Source organism: Mesoplodon densirostris, chromosome 15 (genome assembly GCF_025265405.1).
Source record: "Mesoplodon densirostris isolate mMesDen1 chromosome 15, mMesDen1 primary haplotype, whole genome shotgun sequence".
NCBI classification, from domain to species: domain Eukaryota; kingdom Metazoa; phylum Chordata; class Mammalia; order Artiodactyla; family Ziphiidae; genus Mesoplodon; species Mesoplodon densirostris.
In genome coordinates this window covers 74,868,646-74,889,596 of record NC_082675.1, presented here as the reverse complement: position 1 = coordinate 74,889,596, position 20,951 = coordinate 74,868,646, and the positions used below count along the sequence as shown (strand labels likewise).

General features: G+C 44.6%; 1 protein-coding gene across 15 annotated transcripts in view; it reads right to left on the bottom strand.

The window, feature by feature from the left end:
* Positions 1 to 216: 216 nt before the first annotated feature.
* Positions 217 to 20,951, bottom strand: part of ZNF532 (zinc finger protein 532) — a 114,664-nt gene continuing 93,929 nt past the window's right edge. For all 15 annotated transcript variants that reach the window (XM_060118146.1, XM_060118151.1, XM_060118148.1 and 12 more), the window contains 3 exons: positions 6,207 to 6,319; positions 3,854 to 4,001; positions 217 to 2,251 (listed from right to left, as the gene is read on the bottom strand). In XM_060118146.1, coding sequence (XP_059974129.1) covers positions 1,757 to 2,251; positions 3,854 to 4,001; positions 6,207 to 6,319 — 756 coding nt within the window. In that variant the 3' untranslated portion in view covers positions 217 to 1,756. The remainder of the gene's footprint in view (positions 2,252 to 3,853; positions 4,002 to 6,206; positions 6,320 to 20,951) is intronic.

Sequence of the window (20,951 nt, the reverse complement as noted above, 5' to 3'; positions counted from 1 at the left end):
CGTACTTAATCACACCCTCGGGTTATACCGATGTACTGATGGAGTCAATATGAAAGTGACAAAATAGCCGACTGCTAACGAGAATGAATATGCTGCTCTTCTGAGCAGGGAGAATTCAGCAATATCCCGTAGCCCATCCCTGCAATGAATCACTCCCTAAACTTCATGAAGATGTCAGCGACCCACCATCAATAACTCTCTCACGGAAGCACAAGGGCCAAATGTCCCACGTTTATTTACATATGAAATGCGTTTAATACAGTTAGGATGGATATGGTTAGTGCATGACACCTGACAGCAGCAAGACCTTTTGAGGAACCGAACGTTGACTACAGTATCTCATGCAGGTATATCTATATATACACAAAAGAATTTCTTCTCTTAAAAAAAAACAAGTACAAAACATGTTTAGGGATAAATACAAGATATAAAATGCAAAAGAAAACACAAAACACAAAACCAAAAAGTATAACTCTCCCAGAGAACTATAAACGTTTGGAAGGGACAAAAGAGTACCTCGGCTGCACTAAGAAAGCGGAACTACCGATGTTAACGATACTAATTGAAATGGCTGAACTAAACCCAGGTGCCTCAGTGCTGACTCGAACGGCCAATTGCGACACGCCGGCTGCTGCATCAATAAGGTGGAAGTTGTGCATCCCAAGTCTAAGTACCAGGACGTTTGGCAGTAGCACCCTGAACAGGAAACGCCAACTCTTTAGACAGCAAAGGGTTAAGTCAATTGTGATTTTTTTTTTCTCCTGTCAAGAGCCAGAGAAATACTTGATATTTTTAGTTGTGTCTTTGCAATAGTTAATAAATTACATGACAAAAGCTTGACTATATAAATCTATTGGTCTAACTATGTATTTGTAACTTTTACAGTAGTCCAGCCCTTTCGCTGCTGTATCTCCTTGTGCTCTTCAGAAGTCAGCCTTGCAAATCGGCCCAGAAAGCCACCGCTGCCCCCAGCCACTCCGCACCCCCGTTTTTTCCCTTTAGGATACCCTCCTTCCCCATTCTGAGACGGAACTAATCCACGTTCCTTACTGGATTTCTGGCCCAAGTTTTCATCCCCCTACTGAGAAAGAAGCGACCTGCAAGGCTGCTTTCGACACAGTTTGGCCTGGAGAAGACGCCACACGCCGGGCTGTGGTCCTGGCGGGGCCGGCACTCCCTGGCGGAGCAGGCACGTTGAGGATAGTGCTAAGACACTTAAAAGTCCCTAGTGTTTTTGAGACCTACAGTCACCTACAATTTATGTAGTGAATTCTAAAAATTAAAAACACTAAAAAAGGCATTATCGTAGCCTGTAATTAGTTAACCCATTCAAATCTGTGACATACAAAATGGTTTATTTGAATTCAGGAACTGCCCCTGATACTAAGAACTGTTTTAAAGAAACAGTACAAAAAGAAAAATTCTAACTCAAATTAAAAAACAAAAACAAAAACCAAGAACGAAACAAAACAAAAAAACTTCAAAACATTTCCCACTAAATACTGATATAAACATGTAACAAAGAGTATAAAAAGTTATTCATTTAAATATATACAAACTCTTTTCAACTCAAATACTGTTTTAATACTTAATCGAGGAGGATATACAGGAGGAGGCGGAGAAGGGAGTGGAAGGCGGATATATTGCAACAGCCTAGACAGTACTGTTCACTCTATGAGAACTGCCAACGTTTTGTAAGAAAACTGTCTCTATGTTTCCAATGTGGACCAGGACTCTCGGCGGGAAGGGTGCGCGGCTATTTCTCTGCCGAGCTCACTCTCTTGGATTTGATGAAGGCCATGCCGTGGGTCCGCATGTGGGCGTTTAAGGCAGCTTCCGTCTCGAACGTCTTTGCACACACTTTGCATGTTCTGTCCGACACGGGGCCGTCGGTCGGCGCGTCCTCTGGGCCAGGCTTGTTCTCCTGCTGGCTCTCCTCACCAGCCCCGTTCTGCTTGGCCGCCGGCTGCGGCTCCTTCAGTTTGTGGACGATGAAGAGGTGCCGGGACAGGGAGACGTGCGACGTGTAGCAGAGGCCGCACTCGCGGCACTGGTGGGACGAGCCGTCCGACTTGTGCTGCGGGATGTGCTCGTGGAACTGCAGCAGGTTCTCCGTGGTGAAGCCGCACACGGCGCACTTGTGCACCTTGAACACATTGATCTTCAGCTTCTTCAGGGGCTGCGTGATGGCTCCTCGGGGAGGTCTGAACTCTAAAACGGGTTCTTCCAACTTCCGCTTGGGACTGGGAACCTTGGAGAGAAAAACAGAGCGGGTGACGCACTGAAAACCGGTCTCTGGGCGGGTGACGGGCGGTCGGTGCTCGTGGGCTCCGGGGCTGCGGGGAAACGTGTCCCAGGAGCGGGGGGGTGCGGGCTCCTGACGGCTGCGCGGCCGCCACCCCACCCAAGGGTCGTGCCTTCCAGCCCCCCGACAGAGGTGGACTCAGCTCCAGGATGACCAGGCATCCTCCATCAGCCGGCTTGGTAGGACAGACAGGTCCCGGCCCTCGTGGGACGCAGGCGCCAATGGAGTGACAAACAGCCATGAAGGAGCCAGCGTGCAGTGTGGCAGGGACAGCCTGAGCCAGGAGGCCACATGGGGAAAGGGGTCCAGGAGGCAGGCCAGGGGGGCCGGGGCAGGGTGACCAGGTGAGTGCGCAGATGAGGCCAAGCAGAGGCAGGGGGCGGGCGGACTGAAAAGCAACCTCGTGGAGGAGAAGATGTCTGCACTTGTGCTTTTCCCGAGACTCAGATGGAGCCACCCGAGCCTCCCCGGGTCTCCTAAGCGCCCTTTCCTGCCCACTCACTTCCCACTCCTTCCTCTCTGGCCCCATCAAATTGTCTCCCTTCCAGCTCTCTAAAAATCCAAGCCGAGGGGACGCCCTGTCCTCCCAGCTCCGCGGCCGTCCTGCTTTTCCGCCTCGACCTAAAGCTGCTCCTGCACATACATTCTTTAATTCCACCCCCGCCTCCCCATCACTTGAGGGAAGGGGTTACAATTTAATGCAACACGACTCTGACTTGTATTCTTTTTTTTTTTTGCGGTACGCGGGCCTCTCTCTGTTGTGGAGCACAGGCTCCAGACGCGTAGGCTCACCGGCCATGGCTCACGGGCCCAGCCACTCCGCGGCATGTGGGATCTTCCCAGACTGGGGCACGAACCTATGTCCCCTACATCTGCAGGTGGACTCTCAACCACTGCGCCACCAGGGAAGCCCCTGACTTGTATTCTGATTTCAACGATTAACTCCTTGAAAGCACACACAGGCTTTTACCCAGGAATGTTCCAGACGCAGCACAGGGCCAAAGACAGCAGGTCTCCTAAGTGTCTGCTTTACTGCAACAGCACTTGCGACACACACACTGTGTACTCAGGTTAGTATACGTTCTACTGTCTGCTTCAAGTTCACTACCTACTGATAAGGCACTATCTACGAATCTTATCGTAATCCTTTATCAGTACAAAGAGAAGCTAAATGGAATCAATTTTGATTAGGTACCTCTCACAACCAATATACTGCCAATGAAAAGGAGTCTAGATTCACACAATCCCCTGGCTAAGAGACAACTTCTGTGAGTCAACATAAAATTAAAAAAATTTTATATGTAAGTAGATCAATCCCTAAAGTTGTGTCTGGAAGGATACAGAAGAAACTTAATAAAGGTTACCTTTTAGGAGCAAGATGAAAGCTCAGAACGAGTGCAGAGAGAGCGTCCCTATTATTTTAAAGCTTTATGCACAGTCTGAATTTTTAAAACTGTGTAACCGTAGAATAATTTAAACGCAAAAAACAAAATGGCAAAAGCAAGTCAACACAACTTCACTGTAAAGAGAACACGTGCAGTGTTTGACCTTGGTATCTTCTTTTATTTCTGTTTCCTCCTCATTGGTGGCTTCTGTCATTTCTTTCAAGTCAGGATCCTTAATTCCGTGCATGAGTTGGATATGTTTCTCCAGCATTAACCGTTTCGTGAAGGTACGCCTGGAGTCTGGGCAGTGCCTGTGAGGAAAAAGACAAGGAAATAACCTACTTGCTTTAAAGGAACTGACTGAGGCGCACATTCACTGCTGAAAGCCCTCAGCCGGCCGACAGCCCGCTCAGAGGGGCCAGGGTCGTCTGCATGAGTACCACTGGTCCAAAGCGAAAGAGTAATTTTGCTATGCATCATAGTTTCCAATTGGTGAAAAAAAAAAAAACAAAGTTCTTGCAGCTTTTGTTAAAAGTTTTCTATCAGTTTTTGTGTCCTTACAGGACCAGCCTAATTTGGGTCTGATGGAGTATTTATTTTCTGAGTTTGGTTAAAGTATTACTTAATCCGTTATTCTAGATGGCTGTAATTTTAACATGGAGAACATTAAATTTCAAAAGTTTTCTTTCCAGTGACTCAGACTGTTCCCTCAGAATTTACGTCATGAGACACTTTAACAGGAAGAAAGTCCCTGCCTGACTCCTTCACGCTGGTGTTAATGATTCCTGTCCACTCTGCCGTAACACAGACAAGACAGACTGTCTCCCCATCAAATTCCTCATCAAAGCACAAATGCAATATGCATGGTTAGAACCGCAGTGCTCAAATACATGTGTTCAGTCAGTCGATTAAAATGCAGAAAACTGTGACCAGATATCCAAAACGGGTCAATTATTTAAATTGTCATTTCAGCTTGTGCAAAATTGTTAATGATGATTACAGTTTTTCTTTAGAAGATATGAATTTATCATTTTCTTCATCAAACAGGCCAAAAACAGGTAAAGGAAAGTGAATGACCATGGTGATGACAGATACTCTAAGCCAGACATCAAGAATACCACTGCAGCGAAGGTAGATGGAAAGTTCCTCATGGCTTATGAAGAACCAAATTTGCTGTCTTCAGAGAGGTTTCTAAGAATTTTATAACGATTGGCTCCCAAATCTGATGATATCCTGTTAGAGACGCTCTATGGGGCAGCAGTGGGAACCAGCACCAACACCGAAGAACCAACGAAGTTAGCCGGACAACCCTGGCACCTCACTGCCTTACAGGCACTTCACGAGGAAATGAACACACCTGTTAGAGGAAGGACTGTGCCATCCACGCCAGCCTTCCTTTCCATTTTCTCAGCCCAGGGTTTCCTCCTAAATTCACTGATTCTTTCAATGCAGTCTCAACATACAGTCTGTATTTACAGCATGTTCTCATCTCACCAAAATCACTCCTGGCTTCAATTTCACGGAAGGAGGGTCCCTGTTTTCCTACCCAAGAAACTTTCCCTAACTAATGAAGACACAGCAAAGCAGCAGCGATCTGGCAGCTGACTTTCTCGCGTTCCCTCAGCCACATGGTACACGGAGCCCTGCTTTCATCATGGCCACACGCTGGCTACATGGCTTCTGTGTCGTTTAGTCCTTTTTTATGAGAAGTGCCTTAAAGTAAGTAACCCTGTTACATCACCTCACTTCAGGCATGTTCTGAGTGGGTGAGAAAGCTTTCTCACTAATAATAAGCTAATAATCTCTGACCTTCATATACAAAGAAGAATCTCATGGACTGTCCACTCAGTGGGTTGGCCCACTCAGTTCCTTGAATTTGGTCTCTAACCAACAGTGTGTGCTGAGATGACGGATGCACTGCAGCCGAGGGGCAAATGTCCAGTCCAGGATGACTCCATGACTGGCCCCACCAGGGCCCGCTCTGAACCCTGAGTAGATCCACCAGCCCAAATGGCTTACTGCTGCTGCAACTCACTGTGTGTAAGAGACCGCAGGGCATCTCATTCAACCGTGCACCTACCTGCCCGTGAGCCACTTCTCCAAAATTCTCAGCAATAAAATGCCTATCTCTGTATAATGGATAAGAACATAGGTGGGAATTCCCTGGCAGTACAGTGGTTAGGACTCTGTGCTTTCACTGCTGAGGGCCCGGGTTCAATCCCTGGTCGGGGAACTAAGATCCACAAACTGTGTGGCCAAAAAAAAAGAACAAAGGTAACAGATAAGAACATACAAAGGGTGGGCAAGGGACTGCCCCCTTTTATTTTAATATTGTTAAGTGTTACAAACCAAGCAAGAATGGTCTGTCAAGACAAAATACAATTCCGAAAGGAAATCCATACACCATGGAGCAGAGAATGGGAAAATGGAAAGTTAATGGTGAAATGGGAAAAACCTTCGAGAAGTTCCAGGCTAATCCTTTCACTGTGCTTCCCACATTAGAAATCACGACTTACGAGCAGGTATAAACTTTCCTGATGCCTTTGTGCTTGATCCGGTTGTGACGGCACAGGCTGTGGGATGAGCTGAAAGACTTGTCACACTGGCGGCAGGGGTGCTTCTTCATTTGCTTTATTAGGAGAAAAGGAAAGAAAGTCACTTGAGAGAACAAAAACGGAAACACTTTACAAATTAAAAACTTTTGTAAGAGTCTAAGTATCATTGCTGTTTAGCAATACAGTAACAAGACTAGAAGATTTTAAAGATGTAAATGAGGACTTGCCTGGTGGCGCAGTGGTTAGCCTGCCAATGCAGGGGACACGGGTTTGAGCCCTGGTCTGGGAGGATCCCACAGGCCACGGAGCAACTAAGCCCGTGCGCCACAACTACTGAGCCTGCCTGCGCTCTAGAGCTTGTGAGCCACAACTACTGAGCCCACGTACCACAACTACTGAAGCCCACGTGCCTAGAGCCAGTGCTCCGCAACAAGAGAAGCCACTGCAATGAGAAGGCCGCGCACCGCAGTGAAGACCCAATGCAGCCAAAAATCAATCAATCAATCAATCAATCAATCAATTAAAAAAAAAAAGTAACAGGGGCTTCCCTGGTGGCGCAGTGGTTGAGAGTCCGCCTGCTGATGTAGGGGACGCGGGTTCATGCCCCGGTCCGGGAGGATCCCGCATGCCGCGGAGCGGCTGGGCCCGTGAGCCATGGCCGCTGGGCCTGCGCGTCCGGAGCCTGTGGTCCACAACGGGAGAAGCCACAACAGTGAGAGGCCCGCGTACCACAAAAAAAAGAAGAAAAAAAGTAACAGAAAGGGTGGGCAGGGCTGGAGTAGTCACGGAGGGGTTCAATTCTAGAGAACACTTTATCATAAGACTAAAAAACGATTTTTTCCCTTAAAAACACTTATGATTTTGATTCAACACAAACACCCAGATAGCTGAAAAGAAAACATTACATAAATTTTCTTTGCGTAAGAGACGTTATTTTTAAAAAGCAGATAACCTAGAAAAACAATTCTTCAGCAGATACCAAATAAAGCCATTAGTTAATTTGTTATATCCAGAAAGAACAGGTTTCCTTCTCCAATATGCCATTTTAAACTACATCTCTGGCTAATTTTAAACATTTTAGCTTCTCCACTAATAACTAATTATTCCTTAAATAGGGAAAGAGTTTTCCAAGAATGCTTTTTGTTTTAAATGATACCATTTGGTTATCTCAAGAACACAAGCTTGAAACCACTTTGGGGATATTGCCTGTTGGTATATGTAGAGTGTGTGTGTGTGTGTGTGCGCGTGTGTGCGCGCGTGTGTGTGTGTGCTGGGGAGGGACACTGAGAAAGCAAGAGAGCACGATCAAGAGATATATAAAAATCAAAGTGAAAGTTTCCCACTTTGGCTAAGACATAATGTTAATTCAACAGATTCCCATGTGGAACCTTTGAAGTCAAATTAGTGGCTTAACGTTTAAAACAAATTATTTGGGCATGATATGTACTGCAGTCTGGAAGTAATGTCATATCACAAGGAAATGAAATCAAGAAAGAACTGTTCGCCTCATGAATGAAACAAATTTGGCTCAGCCCTCGTGAAAAATAGGGATGAAGAAGGAATAAGTTCTCACGTGAAATTGGGTTACTATCTTTGGCAATAAGAAGAGATAAGCAAGCAACTGTGACCTAAGCGATAAAGGAATGATGGTTTGGTTTTTTTTGTTTTTTTTTTGCGGTACGCAGGCCTCTCACTGCTGTGGCCTCTCCCGTTGCGGAGCACAGGCTCCGGACGCGCAGGCTCAGCGGCCATGGCTCACGGGCCCAGCCGCTCCGTGGCATGTGGGATCTTCCCAGACCGGGGCACGAACCCGTGTCCCCTGCATCGGCAGGCGGACTCTCAACCACTGCGCCACCAGGGAAGCCCAGAAATGATGTTTTTTAAAAAATTATTTTTACATTAATCACCTGACAAACACATCCTTATTCAAGCTGGTAAGCAAAGCTACTCAGGCGGCTGAGAGGAGTCCCAGAGATGGGCTGGCACCTTTTCTCCACCACTCACAAACCACGTGATGGGGGAAAGTGTCCCAACCTCCATAAACACCCACTCCCCAAGCTGCCAAGTGGGGATCACAGCAGTGCTGTGCTCAGAGAGGGTGCTGGGGGAAGGGGGCTGCTGAAGGGCTAACACAGTGCTCGGGACAGAGAAATCCTCAATATGTGTTACTTTATTAGTAATAATAAAGTTACATATCCAAGTTTCATTTTTTAAAAAGTGGAAAATACTATCTTTTAAATAAAGCAAATCAGTCCGGCGGACAGTGAAAAGGTCTTGAACCCAGACAAAGGCAAAGGAGGAAGTTCCTTCTCCAAGTTAAAGATGCAAGTCGTACCATTGCTTGTACTGTTTTCCTAAGCATATCCCCGGGATATATGCACATACATCATATATCCCAGACTGTAAGAATCATCTCTGGGGAAAAAAAGAGAGACACAGAGAACAAAGCAAGTGACCAACTAGTGCCTGAGACATCCTGTCCCTTCTGCTTCATAAAAATTTTTGATCACATTAAACAGGCCATCCCTAGTCTCTTTTATTAGCATATGTAGCCAGAGAATGAATAAGAGGTTTCTTTTACAATAAAACTTTAAGTCAAGAACAGTCAGTTATGAATAGTTCTACTATGTTTCAATAAAGGTTTTTAACATCTACGAATACCTAACTCCTGTTGAATTCTGTACATATAAGATGGACAGTGTTAAGACCACCTGGGAGAGTTGAAACACAAGACATCTTTCTGAAAGCAAGACAGTTGTAGCAAATAATCATAAAGGAGGGAGACGATGGAAGTATATCTTTCTAAGCACAGAACAGGGCAGAGACCTCAGAGACATGCAGACTGGATTTTCTATTATGGTGAAGATTTTAATATTCTACTTCTTGTTACTGTGTAGTTATATTAATATCAAATCAAAATTGTAATAGAGAAATATCAATAAAGAAATCCTCAGAAGATAATAAATGAAGAGCAGCTTAGCTAAATCAATAATTATTATTTTCAAAAAGAGTTGACAATGTATGAGATACTCTTTTTCAACATCTTTATGAAAAAAATTGCAGAAATGAACTGTGCAATCTCAAAACAATGGGGCAAGGTTTCAAAATCACTGGGGACAAGAAATCTACAAGTTAAACTCCAGTTTCCAGATCAAACCTGCCATGTTCACAATACCTAACAAGACAAATGACTTTCTTCTTTGTTAAATTTTAAATACTAACCTGTTTAAAGGTGCTTTGCCTAATTTATCTTCATAACTTGTATCTTCAATATTATAATAGTTCATACTGCTACTTTGTGACACAGGAAGCAATTTTTAATCAAACAAACATGGGAAAAAACAGTATTAAGATAGTGTAGGACTTCCCTGGTGGCGCAGTGATTACGAATCCGCCTGACGATGCAGGTGACAGGGGTTCGAGCCCTGGTCCGGGAAGATTCCACATGCCGCGGAGCAACTAAGCCCGTGCACCACAACTACTGAGTCTGCGCTCTAGAGCCCGCGAGCCACAACTACTGAGCCCACGTGCTGCAACTACTGAAGCTCTCACGCCTAGAGCTCGTGTTCCGCAATAAGAGGAGGCACTTCAATGAGAAGCCCGCGCACCGCAACGAACACCCAACACAGCCAAAAACAAATAAATAATTAACTTTAAAAAAAAAGGAAAAAGAAAGTGTAAAAGTCTATCATGATTCTGTTTTCAAGACTTTTAACGTCCTTTACTTCTGCTGGCTCCAAGGCTACATAAACTGATATGAACAGAACCAGGGCCTTAAGTGCACTTTTTATAGTTAATTAAAATCAGAAAAGAAATTTATGAATTATAAACTATTTTGTTTTTAAAGAGAACTCTTTAAAGAAATAGTGAACTAATAAGCTGGAAGGGTCTGAAAATTTTGCTAAAACGTTAGGAGTAAAATATCAAATAAAACCCTTGGGTACACCTCCTAAACCTTCTCCCTAATCTCCAATTTTTGACTCTTTTACGTTTGTGTCCTTCTGGAAAGAAAGCGTTATTATTAACTGCTCTTACCAAACAAACTCCTTTGTTCTAAATGCCCCAGCCCTGGGCTCAGGTCTGAGCTCTGGGATTTTAAATGCCTCTGAAAGCCATTCTTTTTGGATGGCACTTGGTGGATGTGGGCATTCTCACGATCAGACATTTCCATGCTGATAACCAGTCCCTTCCTGTCTCAGGTGACTCTGAAGAAGTTAGAGGGAGAAAAGCCACAACTTCACACTCCCATCTGGCCAGACACCCACTCATCTCCATCTCTTCTGCGATTCCCTCCTCCACAAGATATCTGCCTCACACCAACACGCACAGGGCCTCCTTGACGACCAGCACACGTCCAGGAACAGCCACAAGTTTAAGATAAAACGGGAGCGAAGTTATTCCCAAAGCATGCTGACATACATCCTTCAGCTCTATCATAGCGGTTTTGATGAAAAAGGAAAACCAAACCAACTGCATAATTTACGCCTACCACAGCAGCAATCCCTCAGAATTTAACTCCTAAAACCCTGGACCCTTCCACTTGGGAATCTATTCTACAAATAAACCCGCACATGGTACAGTCAGTTCTGAATTAAGACAACATACACAGAACACGTGCTCTAAATCACTGAACTATGCAGAATCAGGCAACAAAACCCACAAGACTTCCAGCAACCATGAAGTTCAGGGCGTAACATTCAAAAACTGCCAATGACTCATTTAATAAAAACTAAACTAGCATGGATTTACACATGTTAAACGGTTAAGAAACACATATTAGGTGCTGCAAAAAATGTGGCACTTTACCTTGAAAAAGACCTTCAGTTTGCTTGTGGAAGTGAGCGCCAGGGGGCTTGCTTGAGTTTTTGTGAAGTGGTGTAAGGAGGGTTATCTGAAATTGGAGGGAAGTTGTAACACCAGGTGTGGACCTGTGTGACTCAGCCCATGGGGAGATGAGGTCACTGGTGAAGGCAGAAGGTGTGTGCACAAGTGTGTCGGGTGTACTCCTACACAACTCTGTTGCACAGTTTTCTATGTTCACCTAGTGTTTCTCAGGGATGGAATCACACGAGCAAACTCAGAATTCATGTTATGCTTCAACTGTTCCCTGATGTATCAACTACATTGGAACAAATCTGTGTTTTCAACATAGGCATTACAGCAGAACTGACCTTACATACAAGGTTATTCACTGCAGCACTGTGTGTAAGGGGAAAAGATGGGAAAAAATGTGGGCCCATCCAAGGAGGAATGGTTAAGTAAATGATAGGCACTCAAAACAATATTCTTGTCATGCAGCGGTAGAAAAGAACGAAAGATCTCAAAGCACTGATATGAAAAGAACTGTAACATAAATTACATGGAGACGGAACTGGTGCAGAAAATTATATTAATAACCCGTGTTCTGTGTTAAAAAGAGGTAGAAATGAGAACACAGATGCATATAGGATGATACTGGCATAGAGAAACTTCAAGGGTGGCAAGGGTTGAAATGAGGCTTTTAACTGCATTCCTTCATACTGTTCGGATTTTTGAACCATGTGAATATAGCTCATATAAAAAAATTTTTTTGTTGTTGCCTCAAAAAGATCTTAGGTCAGGTTCACTGAGGTATTAATTTACGAAATGTAAAATTCACTTTTTAATGAGTTTTGGGAAATGGATACAGTTAAGTAACTGCCACTACAATCAAGATATATAGAACAGTTCCATCACCCCCCAAATTCCCATGTGCCCCTTTAGAGTCAACCCCTCCTTCCTACACCCAACTCTTGAAAACCACTGATCTGTTTTCCATCCTACAGTTCTGCTTTTTCCATTTGGCACGTACGTGGGACCATGTATATAATGTGTGTGGTTTTGTGAGCCTGGCATCTCTCACTCGGCATCACGCGTTGGCAACTCTATCGAGTGTATCAGTAGTCCCTGCTTCTCACTGTAGAGCAGTACTCCGTTGTATGGACAGACCCCTGTTTGTTTATCCATTTACCAGGTGAAGGACTTCTAGGTTGTTTCCAGTTTTTGAAAATTATTAAAGTATACAGTATAAACGATAAACATTCATGGACAGGTTTTTGGTGTCAACATACGATCTTATTTCTCTTGGGTAAATACCTAGGAATGGGATTACTGGGTCCTACGGTAAATTACATAAGAAACTGTCAAAGTGTTTTCCAGATGGCCGTACTCTGTTTTTCCACCAGCAATGGATAAGAGCTCCAATGGCTCTGCAGCCTTCCCAGCATTTGATATTGCCGTTTTATTTTACTTTATTATAGCCATTATCAAGGGTGGCTAGTGGTATTTCATTGTGGTTTAATTTGCATTTCTCTAATGACTAATGGTAGTAAGGTAAAAATTTTTCAGTTAACAGATAAAATACCTATCTATATGGTGTGCCTCTTCCTCCAAAGAAAAGCCCTGAACTCTGTTTTTGGCTTTTTATTTTTATTTCAGGAGGAATTTCACTCTCTTGTAAGGTCCTTGAAAACAGAAGCTGTGGATCATTCGTCCTTATAGCCCTGGCATTCAGCATACAGAAAACACTCAGTAAATAGTCACTGTGTAAATGAATAAAAGAAAAAAATAACTGAATACACAATTATCTACTGGAAAAATATGAGCATGTTCTACAAAGTGTTCATAGAATAACAAATTTACCATAAAGTCCTGGACAGAGAGCAAAGCACTGCTTGTTCCTGGAAGATGGGTGAGATGTGGGCATGTTTAAATCCTGATAAGAGCCTCTAAAAAACAAAGACACCGAGGACAGAGGTGGGGAGACAGGGAGGGACTCACACAGAAGGAAGAGCACATCCTCCTGTGGACTGGAGATAAGGCTCCGTCCATAAACAGGTGCAATATTTACACGTCCAGTGGTGGGCGGGTGAAGGGACTGGGAAACTGAAGGAACTCCTGCCTGGCAGCTTCCATATCAAAGTGAAGTAACACGATGCATCTAGATGCTGCGGCTTTCACGTTCTTTCTCTTACTGTTGCCAATTATAAAAATAACAAATGGTTATTGCAAACTAAAAGAGAATGAGATTGCTTCTAATCTCACCAATTGAGGTAAACACTATCAATTTCTAGCTATATATCCTGCCCATGTCTTTTCTGGATACACGGATTCACGTGTATTTATGAGTCTGTATTATACATATTGATTTGTCACCTGATTTTTTGCTTGTAAAGCACACACAGCTACACATATTTTGATGATTCCACATTCTTCTGAATCCACCATTGTATTCTATTGTATAAATGGACCATAATCCATTTAACTATCTTCTATTAATGATTTAGATTATTTTAACTTTTACAGATAAAATTTTCTATAGTCAACCAATTATTTCCTTTGGATAGATTTCTGAAAATAGACTTTCAAGTTGTAAAAATGTTAAGGCCCTGTGACCCTTCTTGCTGAACTGTCCTCAAAAAGGATACCAGTGGCCCAAGTCGGTGTCTCTTCATCAGGAGTCTTCAACACCAGGTCACATTCTTCAGCTCTGCCAAAGGGAATGGTAAAAATTCTACTGCACTTTTGTTTCTCTCTGAGGCCTAGTGATGCTGGACATCTAGGCACAAACTCCTGAGCCATTGATACTTCCCTGGGGAACTGCCCGATCACATCCTTTCCGCGGTTTTCTATGCAGCGAGGGCTGGAGACGGCAGGTGGGGAGCTCAGAGCGCAGACAACAGAGCCTTGCACACCATGGTGAGGGCTCCGGATCGTCCATGAGTGCGAGGAGGGGGCACTGAAGCGTTTGAGCAGAGGACCAATATATCAGACACAGTTTAGATGTGTCACCCCGGCTGCCAAGTGTGGAAGCAGGGAGCCAGGGCACAAGCTCCAGGGGAGAGATCCTGTGCCCTAGGCTTGGGGAAAAAGGGTGATGATAAGCGGTTAGATTTGGTATGTACCTCCAGGGTAGGTGTATGGATGGGCTGAATGTAGGTGACAAAGACGAGAAAAAAAGGGGTCAAGCATCACTCCAAATTCTTTGGCCTGGGCATCGGTGGAGCAGTTACCAGTTGGGAAAACAGGGGAGAAGCAGGATTAGGGAAGGAGAGGAATCAAAAGAGTGACGTTTTGGATACGTTAAGTGTGAGAAGCCCATTGGAGATCTAAGCAGAGATGTTAAATAAATAGGTGGTTAGTCCGGATCTCAGGGGAGAGGTCTGGCTGCAGATATAGATCTGTGAGTCACTAGGACATAGATGGCACTCTGAGTCATGGGCCTGGATGAGAACCGTCTGAGAGTCAAAGGACACATCAACGTCCTAAGATGATAAAGACCAAGAAGAGCTATCGATGAGGCAGGATGAGAACCAAGAGAAGACAGTGCTTAAGAGGCCCAGCAAAGAAAGCACTTCTAGGAGGACAGAGCAGACGAGTGCTTCAGGCAGGTCAACGATGACGCCAACTGAGAAACCCAAGCCCCCTGAACTCAGGGACACGGAAGCACTGGACAGGTGGGCAAGAGTGGCTTTGGTGGAGTGGTGGGACGGAAGTCTGAACAGGAGAAGGAAGCAGGGAACAGAAGGACAGACAACGATTCCAGGGAGATTTATTACAGAGGGAGGGAGAGAAAAAATGGCAGTAGGGAAGGGGGGTGAGGAAGGCTGCTTTGCTAGGATAAGGGTACCAGGGCAGAGCTTTATGATACTGAGAAAGATGCAGGAGAGAGTGGACGAGTGCGGGCGGCTGACACCCTCGAGTGGTCAACAGGGGGCTGGATGGAGTGTGCAGGTGGGTGGGCTGCCCTCACAGGGGGCGGGGACACAGGACCATCCTCTGTCATGGGAGACGACACAGTATTTGAGATCAGATGCAACAGGGTTTTCACTGCACCGTCTCCTTATGTGTAAGGCAAAATCCAAACTTCTTGGCTTTCGAGACGGTCCACAATCTAATCCTCAACCCACCATTTTGACTACATCTCCTGGGACTTTATAAACCTTCCATTCAAAGCCTCTCAAATCCACATCTTCTGAAGACCATGACACATTCCTCCCTGCTCTTCTGAGACAGCTTTCCCTCTCCTGGACGCCCATTCACACCCTTTCCCCCTCCAGCCAGCTCAGCTCTCAGGTCCTTGGTGGGCCTTCCCGATCTCTCCAGCCACCTGCCTCTCCTTCTCTTGCCCATATCCCACACAGCTACGAGTGAACCTCTGGAAACACACATCTCAATGTGTCCCTTCTCTCCCTAAATCCCACCTGGCATTCTCTGTAGCTTCAGGGAATTAGGCCGCTGGACTTGCCCACCTCACCTGTCCCAGCCTCCCATTACCCGCTTCCTAGAGCATCACACTCCAGTACTACGTGCTGGCAGTCACTTGGCAAAGCCATGACGGTTTGCACCACATATCCTCCAGATACTTATGTGTATAGTATGAGGTAGCATTTCTTCTGTGCAGCCTTCCCGGGCATCTCCCCACCCCTGCTGATGCTCCATGGAACAGTGGTGCTCAAATCTGCTTCCCTGTACCTTAGATGTAAGTCTAATTCTTCTCTTCCACGTATCAAACCCAATTTTATTTATTTATTTATTTATTTATTTATTTTTTGGTGGTACGCGTGCCTCTCACTGCTGTGGCCTCTCCCGTTGTGGAACACAGGCTCCGGACGCACAGGCTCAGCGGCCGTGGTTCATGGGCCCAGCCGCTCCGCGGCACGTGGGATCCTCCCAGACCGGGGCACGAACCCGTGTCCCCTGCATCGGCAGGCGGACTCTCAACCACTGCGCCACCAAGGAAGCCCCAGTTTTAATTTTTAATTTCACTCTATCTTCCTGCAATTTCTTTTAAGGCTGGACTATATTTTATTGCTTGCTTTATTCACAGAGCCTCAACAGGTACTGAGCTAAAATCTGAACTGAATGCACCTTTCCCTTAGCATTTAATTACGTTAACACCTTGTGATGCTCCTAAGACTCTTGTTTCATACCCAACTCAAACTAGTTTTAGCTTTAGAAGTATTTATCCTTTCTTTTTCTACCCAACTATAAGCATCTATAAGGGCAAGAATTACATTTCACACTTTGTCTGAGCTCCCTCATAGCAAACACTATGCAATTTGATAAATATTTATAGAATAAAAGAAAGTTACATACGGAAGAACAAACATGGTGTAAAGCTAAACATTCCCTAACTATGAATGAATGGCCTGTTCTAAACAGTTTCAGAACTGTATCTTATTCCTATAATATGCAAGTACCCAGAGGCACCAAAGACTTTAAAAACATAACAGTATAGACTGATAACCTGAACAGGTGAAAAATCTCTATATATATACATATAGTCTAATATATGCCTCCTGTAAAATAAATTAGCTTTTCTACAGAATAAAAATGTACTCAGATTACATATAAATTATAACTCAGTAAGTTGATTATTAAAAAAGAAATTCACTAAAGAAACATGTATCATTAGCATATGTATTAAATAAATAAAAGGTATAATTTGCATTGTGAGAATTCTTGAAACTTTTCACCAGGATAAATAAAAATTAATGCTTCATTAGTATTTAATTCATCTATTCCTATTAGATCCGGATATAGTCAGTATGTGCCCACAAAACTGTAAAGCTTTCACTCTATATGAGTATTACCTACAGTCATGGATGGTGAATCACAAGAAATAAACCTGCTCACCCAAACCACCTATGCTCTCTTAGAAAATGGTCTTGTACGCACACAAGTAGAGTAGCCTTCCTCCGAAATCTGGAATACTGTGGGTCATAAATTCTAGTCTTTTCTGAGAGAATTTAATATTTAGGACACTAGTGAGATTTTCCAGTCTCACTACATCTAAGAATAGACAAATAAAAAGGTATTTAGATGAACACAGCACAGGAAGCTCAAACTTCATACATGTGAAAGCATCAAGAAAAATAATTTCTGAGTAATAAACCATCCAAGCTTCTACAAATTGGAACTGAGTGGTTTGGGGGAAATACATACAGAGTATAAATTTAGACCAGAGGTTGGCAGACTTTTTGCGTAAAGGACCAGATTGTAAATATTTCAGGCTTTGCAGGCCATAAAGTCTCTGCTGCAATTACTCAACTCTGCCTTGTAGTTCAAAAGCAGCCACAGACAATGACGAATAAATGAGTGGGCGTGGCTGTGTTTCAATAAATTATTTACAAAAACAGGTGGCTGGCCTGTGAACCAGTTTGCTAACCCAGATTTAGACCCCTGTCTCAAATTCTACAGAAAACAGAGCCAAGTCTCAATCATTCAGAACCAAATCTATTTAACAAAGTAAGTAACAAACCGGGTAAAAAAAGAAAAAGTCATGACTACAAAATGAGGAGGATGGTTTCCTTTCATAGGAAGTGCTCAGATCATGTCCCGCGTACCACCAGGATCTAGATTACTGAATGAACACCGAGTGGGAATCTGTGACCTCTGAGTCACCTTCCAGAGCCATCTATTTTATGACTCTTACCAAGTCAACCACAGCCAAGATGGCCTTGTATTTTCTTTGATGCCCCCACTTCGGGATGTAAAATTATTTTCTGGTTGTTTTGGGCTTCAAGGTAGTATATCAGCTTACTGAATTGGGTGCTGAATTATTATTATTATTTTTTATTGGCGTAGAGTTGCTTTACAATGTTAGTTTCTGTTGCACAACAAAGTGAATCAGCTGTATGTATATGTATATTCCCTCCCTCATGGACCACCCCCCCACCCCATCCCACCCATGTAGGTCACCACAGTCGGGAGCTAAATTCTTAAAATTTAAAAATTTGGTCTGCCAGTTGGACTTAGGAACGCATTTTCCTAAAGAGATTACAAATGGATGCTGCATTCCTGGGCAAGCACACAAAAGCCTCCTCACATCGCACCACAATACCGTACCAATATTCTAAAGCCTCGCCACCATTCTCGGATCTGGTTCAATGAAGAAACCCAATCCCAGAGCAAACCTGGACACTTCAGGTCATAAAAGAAACTACTCTCCTCCCCTAGCCTCAGCCCATTGGAACTATACCTATATCTGCCTACCGGGGATGCCAGGGGCAGGGAGGAGACGCTGGGGCACAGGAAGGGACTGAGGTTTGACAGAGAACAGGGGGTGGGACCCTGGGAGGCTTCAGTCTGGGTCGGGGGCAGTGGAAGCGGAGAGGAGGAAAACTGCTCATTGGTGACAGCGAGGGAAGTAAGTCCCTGGCTTCAGGCAATGTTTTTAATAACAAATGTTCTTAGGCCAGCAAGTCCTGGTACATTCACCCAAAGCAGACGGAGACGGCCAAGTCTCGTGTTTCTCCCATCTGGCAACAGCACCAGCCCAGCATCCAGGGAGCCTCCACCTCCTAAACCTCGAGAGATAAACAGAAAGAGCCCAGAGAGGAAGAGTCTTCCTTGGTCTCCAAAATCACAGCAGCCCTGCTGGGCCATGCACTGCAAGCACCCGAACGTCTGCGAACACCTCAGTCCCTGCAGGGGCGGGAGGCAGCCCTCTCTAAACAGGTGCTGCCGGCACGCTCTCAGGGCAGAGGACCACCGAGCTGTACTTCAAGTGCAAAGACACGCTGCGCTGCAAGGAACTATATTCAACATCCTGTGATAAACCATAATGGAAAAGAATATGAAAAAGAATGTATATATATGTATAACTGAATCACTTGGCTGTACAACAGAAATTAACACAACATTGTAAATCAACTATACTCCAATCCAAAAAAAAAAAAAGATACATTGTGCTGGTCAGCAGCACCAGCGCTTTAAGGTCAATGAACTCACACTGATCCAACCCCTTTGGGCCAGAGGCTTGCACCTGCCAGGCGGCAAGGTAAAAAATACAGGTGCCACCCACACTTACAAAAAGGAGTGAGAGTAACCAGCCAGAGCCTGGGCCTGGCCACACTGAAGGCCCAGACAGCCTGGTTCTCCAGCACCCCATGGGGCCCAGGGCTCTCTGATTCATTCCACACTGTTAACTGAGCTCCTACTTTCACTCACCAGGATCTCCCTGCTCTGTAGCGGGAAGATCACAGTCTGCTGAAGAAGACAAAAAAAAAATAAAGCGTGGATGTCCCGTTTATGAGCGCAGTGGCCACAGGCAGGCGGAAGAACACAGAGCGGCCCCGCGGGCACAGGGGCACTGCTGCTAGCCACAATTAGCTGGATCCACCTGGGAGTTAACCAGGCAATGAGGCAAGGACAGGGATTTCCAGGCAAAGGGAACTGAAGTGGCAAAGACAAGGAAGAGTGTGGTGTGCGTGAAGGGACCATAAGCAGCTCTTTTTGCTGGAACCACAAGGCCTGGCAGGGCAGGTGTGGGAAGGCCCAGGAGAGACACCAAGAGCTTCAGGACTCCACCTTAGACAAACCCACAAGGGTCCACCCGGGACAGACAGACAACATTCCCAAGAGATGCTCTGGCAGTTGTGGGGGGATCTACCGCTAAGCTGTGTTGTCTGCTGCTGGGTCTGATCTCCTGAGTTCTGATGGCAGGGCGATTGGTTCTGCTGGGGACCCTCTCTATTGGGACCACGAGCAGCTCCCGCTCTGGCTCCACCAGCCCCTAAATCCTACAAGACTTTCAGAGGCAACCTCACTGACCTGATGACTGAGACTTAACATATTTGCCTACTACTTTGTTATTATGTTTATTGTACATCTTTTTTTTTTTTTTGGCCATGCTGCGAACCTTGCAGGATCTTAGTTGCCCGACCATGGATTGCACCCAGACCATGGCGGTAAAAGCGCCAAGTCCTAACCACTGGACCACCAGGGAATTCCCTGTACATTTTTCAATTTGGGGTTTTATACTTAATATCCAATGGAATGTGCAGTAACATGCCATGTCCTACGGTGAATCAGAAAACGTTCACTAAAGGAGCTCACAGAGGAAGCCATTCTTATCCTTTAGACCATGTAACTGGGCATATATAAATATATATTTAGGGCTTCCCTGGTGGCGCAGTGGTTAAGAATCCTCCTGCCAATGCAGGGAACATGGGTTCAAGCCCTGGTCTGGGAAGATCCCACATGCCGCGAAGCAACTAAGCCCATGCGCCACAACTACTGAGCCTGCACTCTAGAGCCCGTGAGCCACAACTACTGAGCCCACGTGCCACAACCACTGAAGCCCACGCGCCTAGAGCCCATGCTCTGCAGCAAGAGAAGCCACCAAATGAAGAAGCCTGCGCACCACAACGAAGAGTAGCCCCCACTCACCGCAACTAGAGAAAGCTCTTGCACAACAACAAAGACCCAACGCACCCAAAAATAAATGTTTATTTTTTAAATAAATAAATATATATATATATATATATATATATATATTCAAAGTCCTTCAACTTTGTTGGCAGAAACCTCTTGGTGAGTTTACAGAAAAATGTCTCCTAAAATAGCTGCAAGAGACATACGAGCAGATATAAATGTTTTACATCTAAGAGCAAATCTTCTGAAGCATCTGAAAAAAAAAATCTCTTCTGACTATAAACAAAATTTGGAATAATATTTTATAGTCTTATTTGAGTCACACTTTCAAAAGAACTTATTAATCTTTCTTGAAGGTTTTATATTTCTTCATTTTCTGTCCCTCATAAATTTCAGAAGTGGAAACTGGTCACTCAACTTGTCCTTTCATCTTCTTTGAATTTAGTGCCAAATCTCATAGTTCCTTCTCTACATCTGTAACTGTATTTTGGTTCAGTAAAACAAGGCAGGATTGCTGGGAAGGCGGGG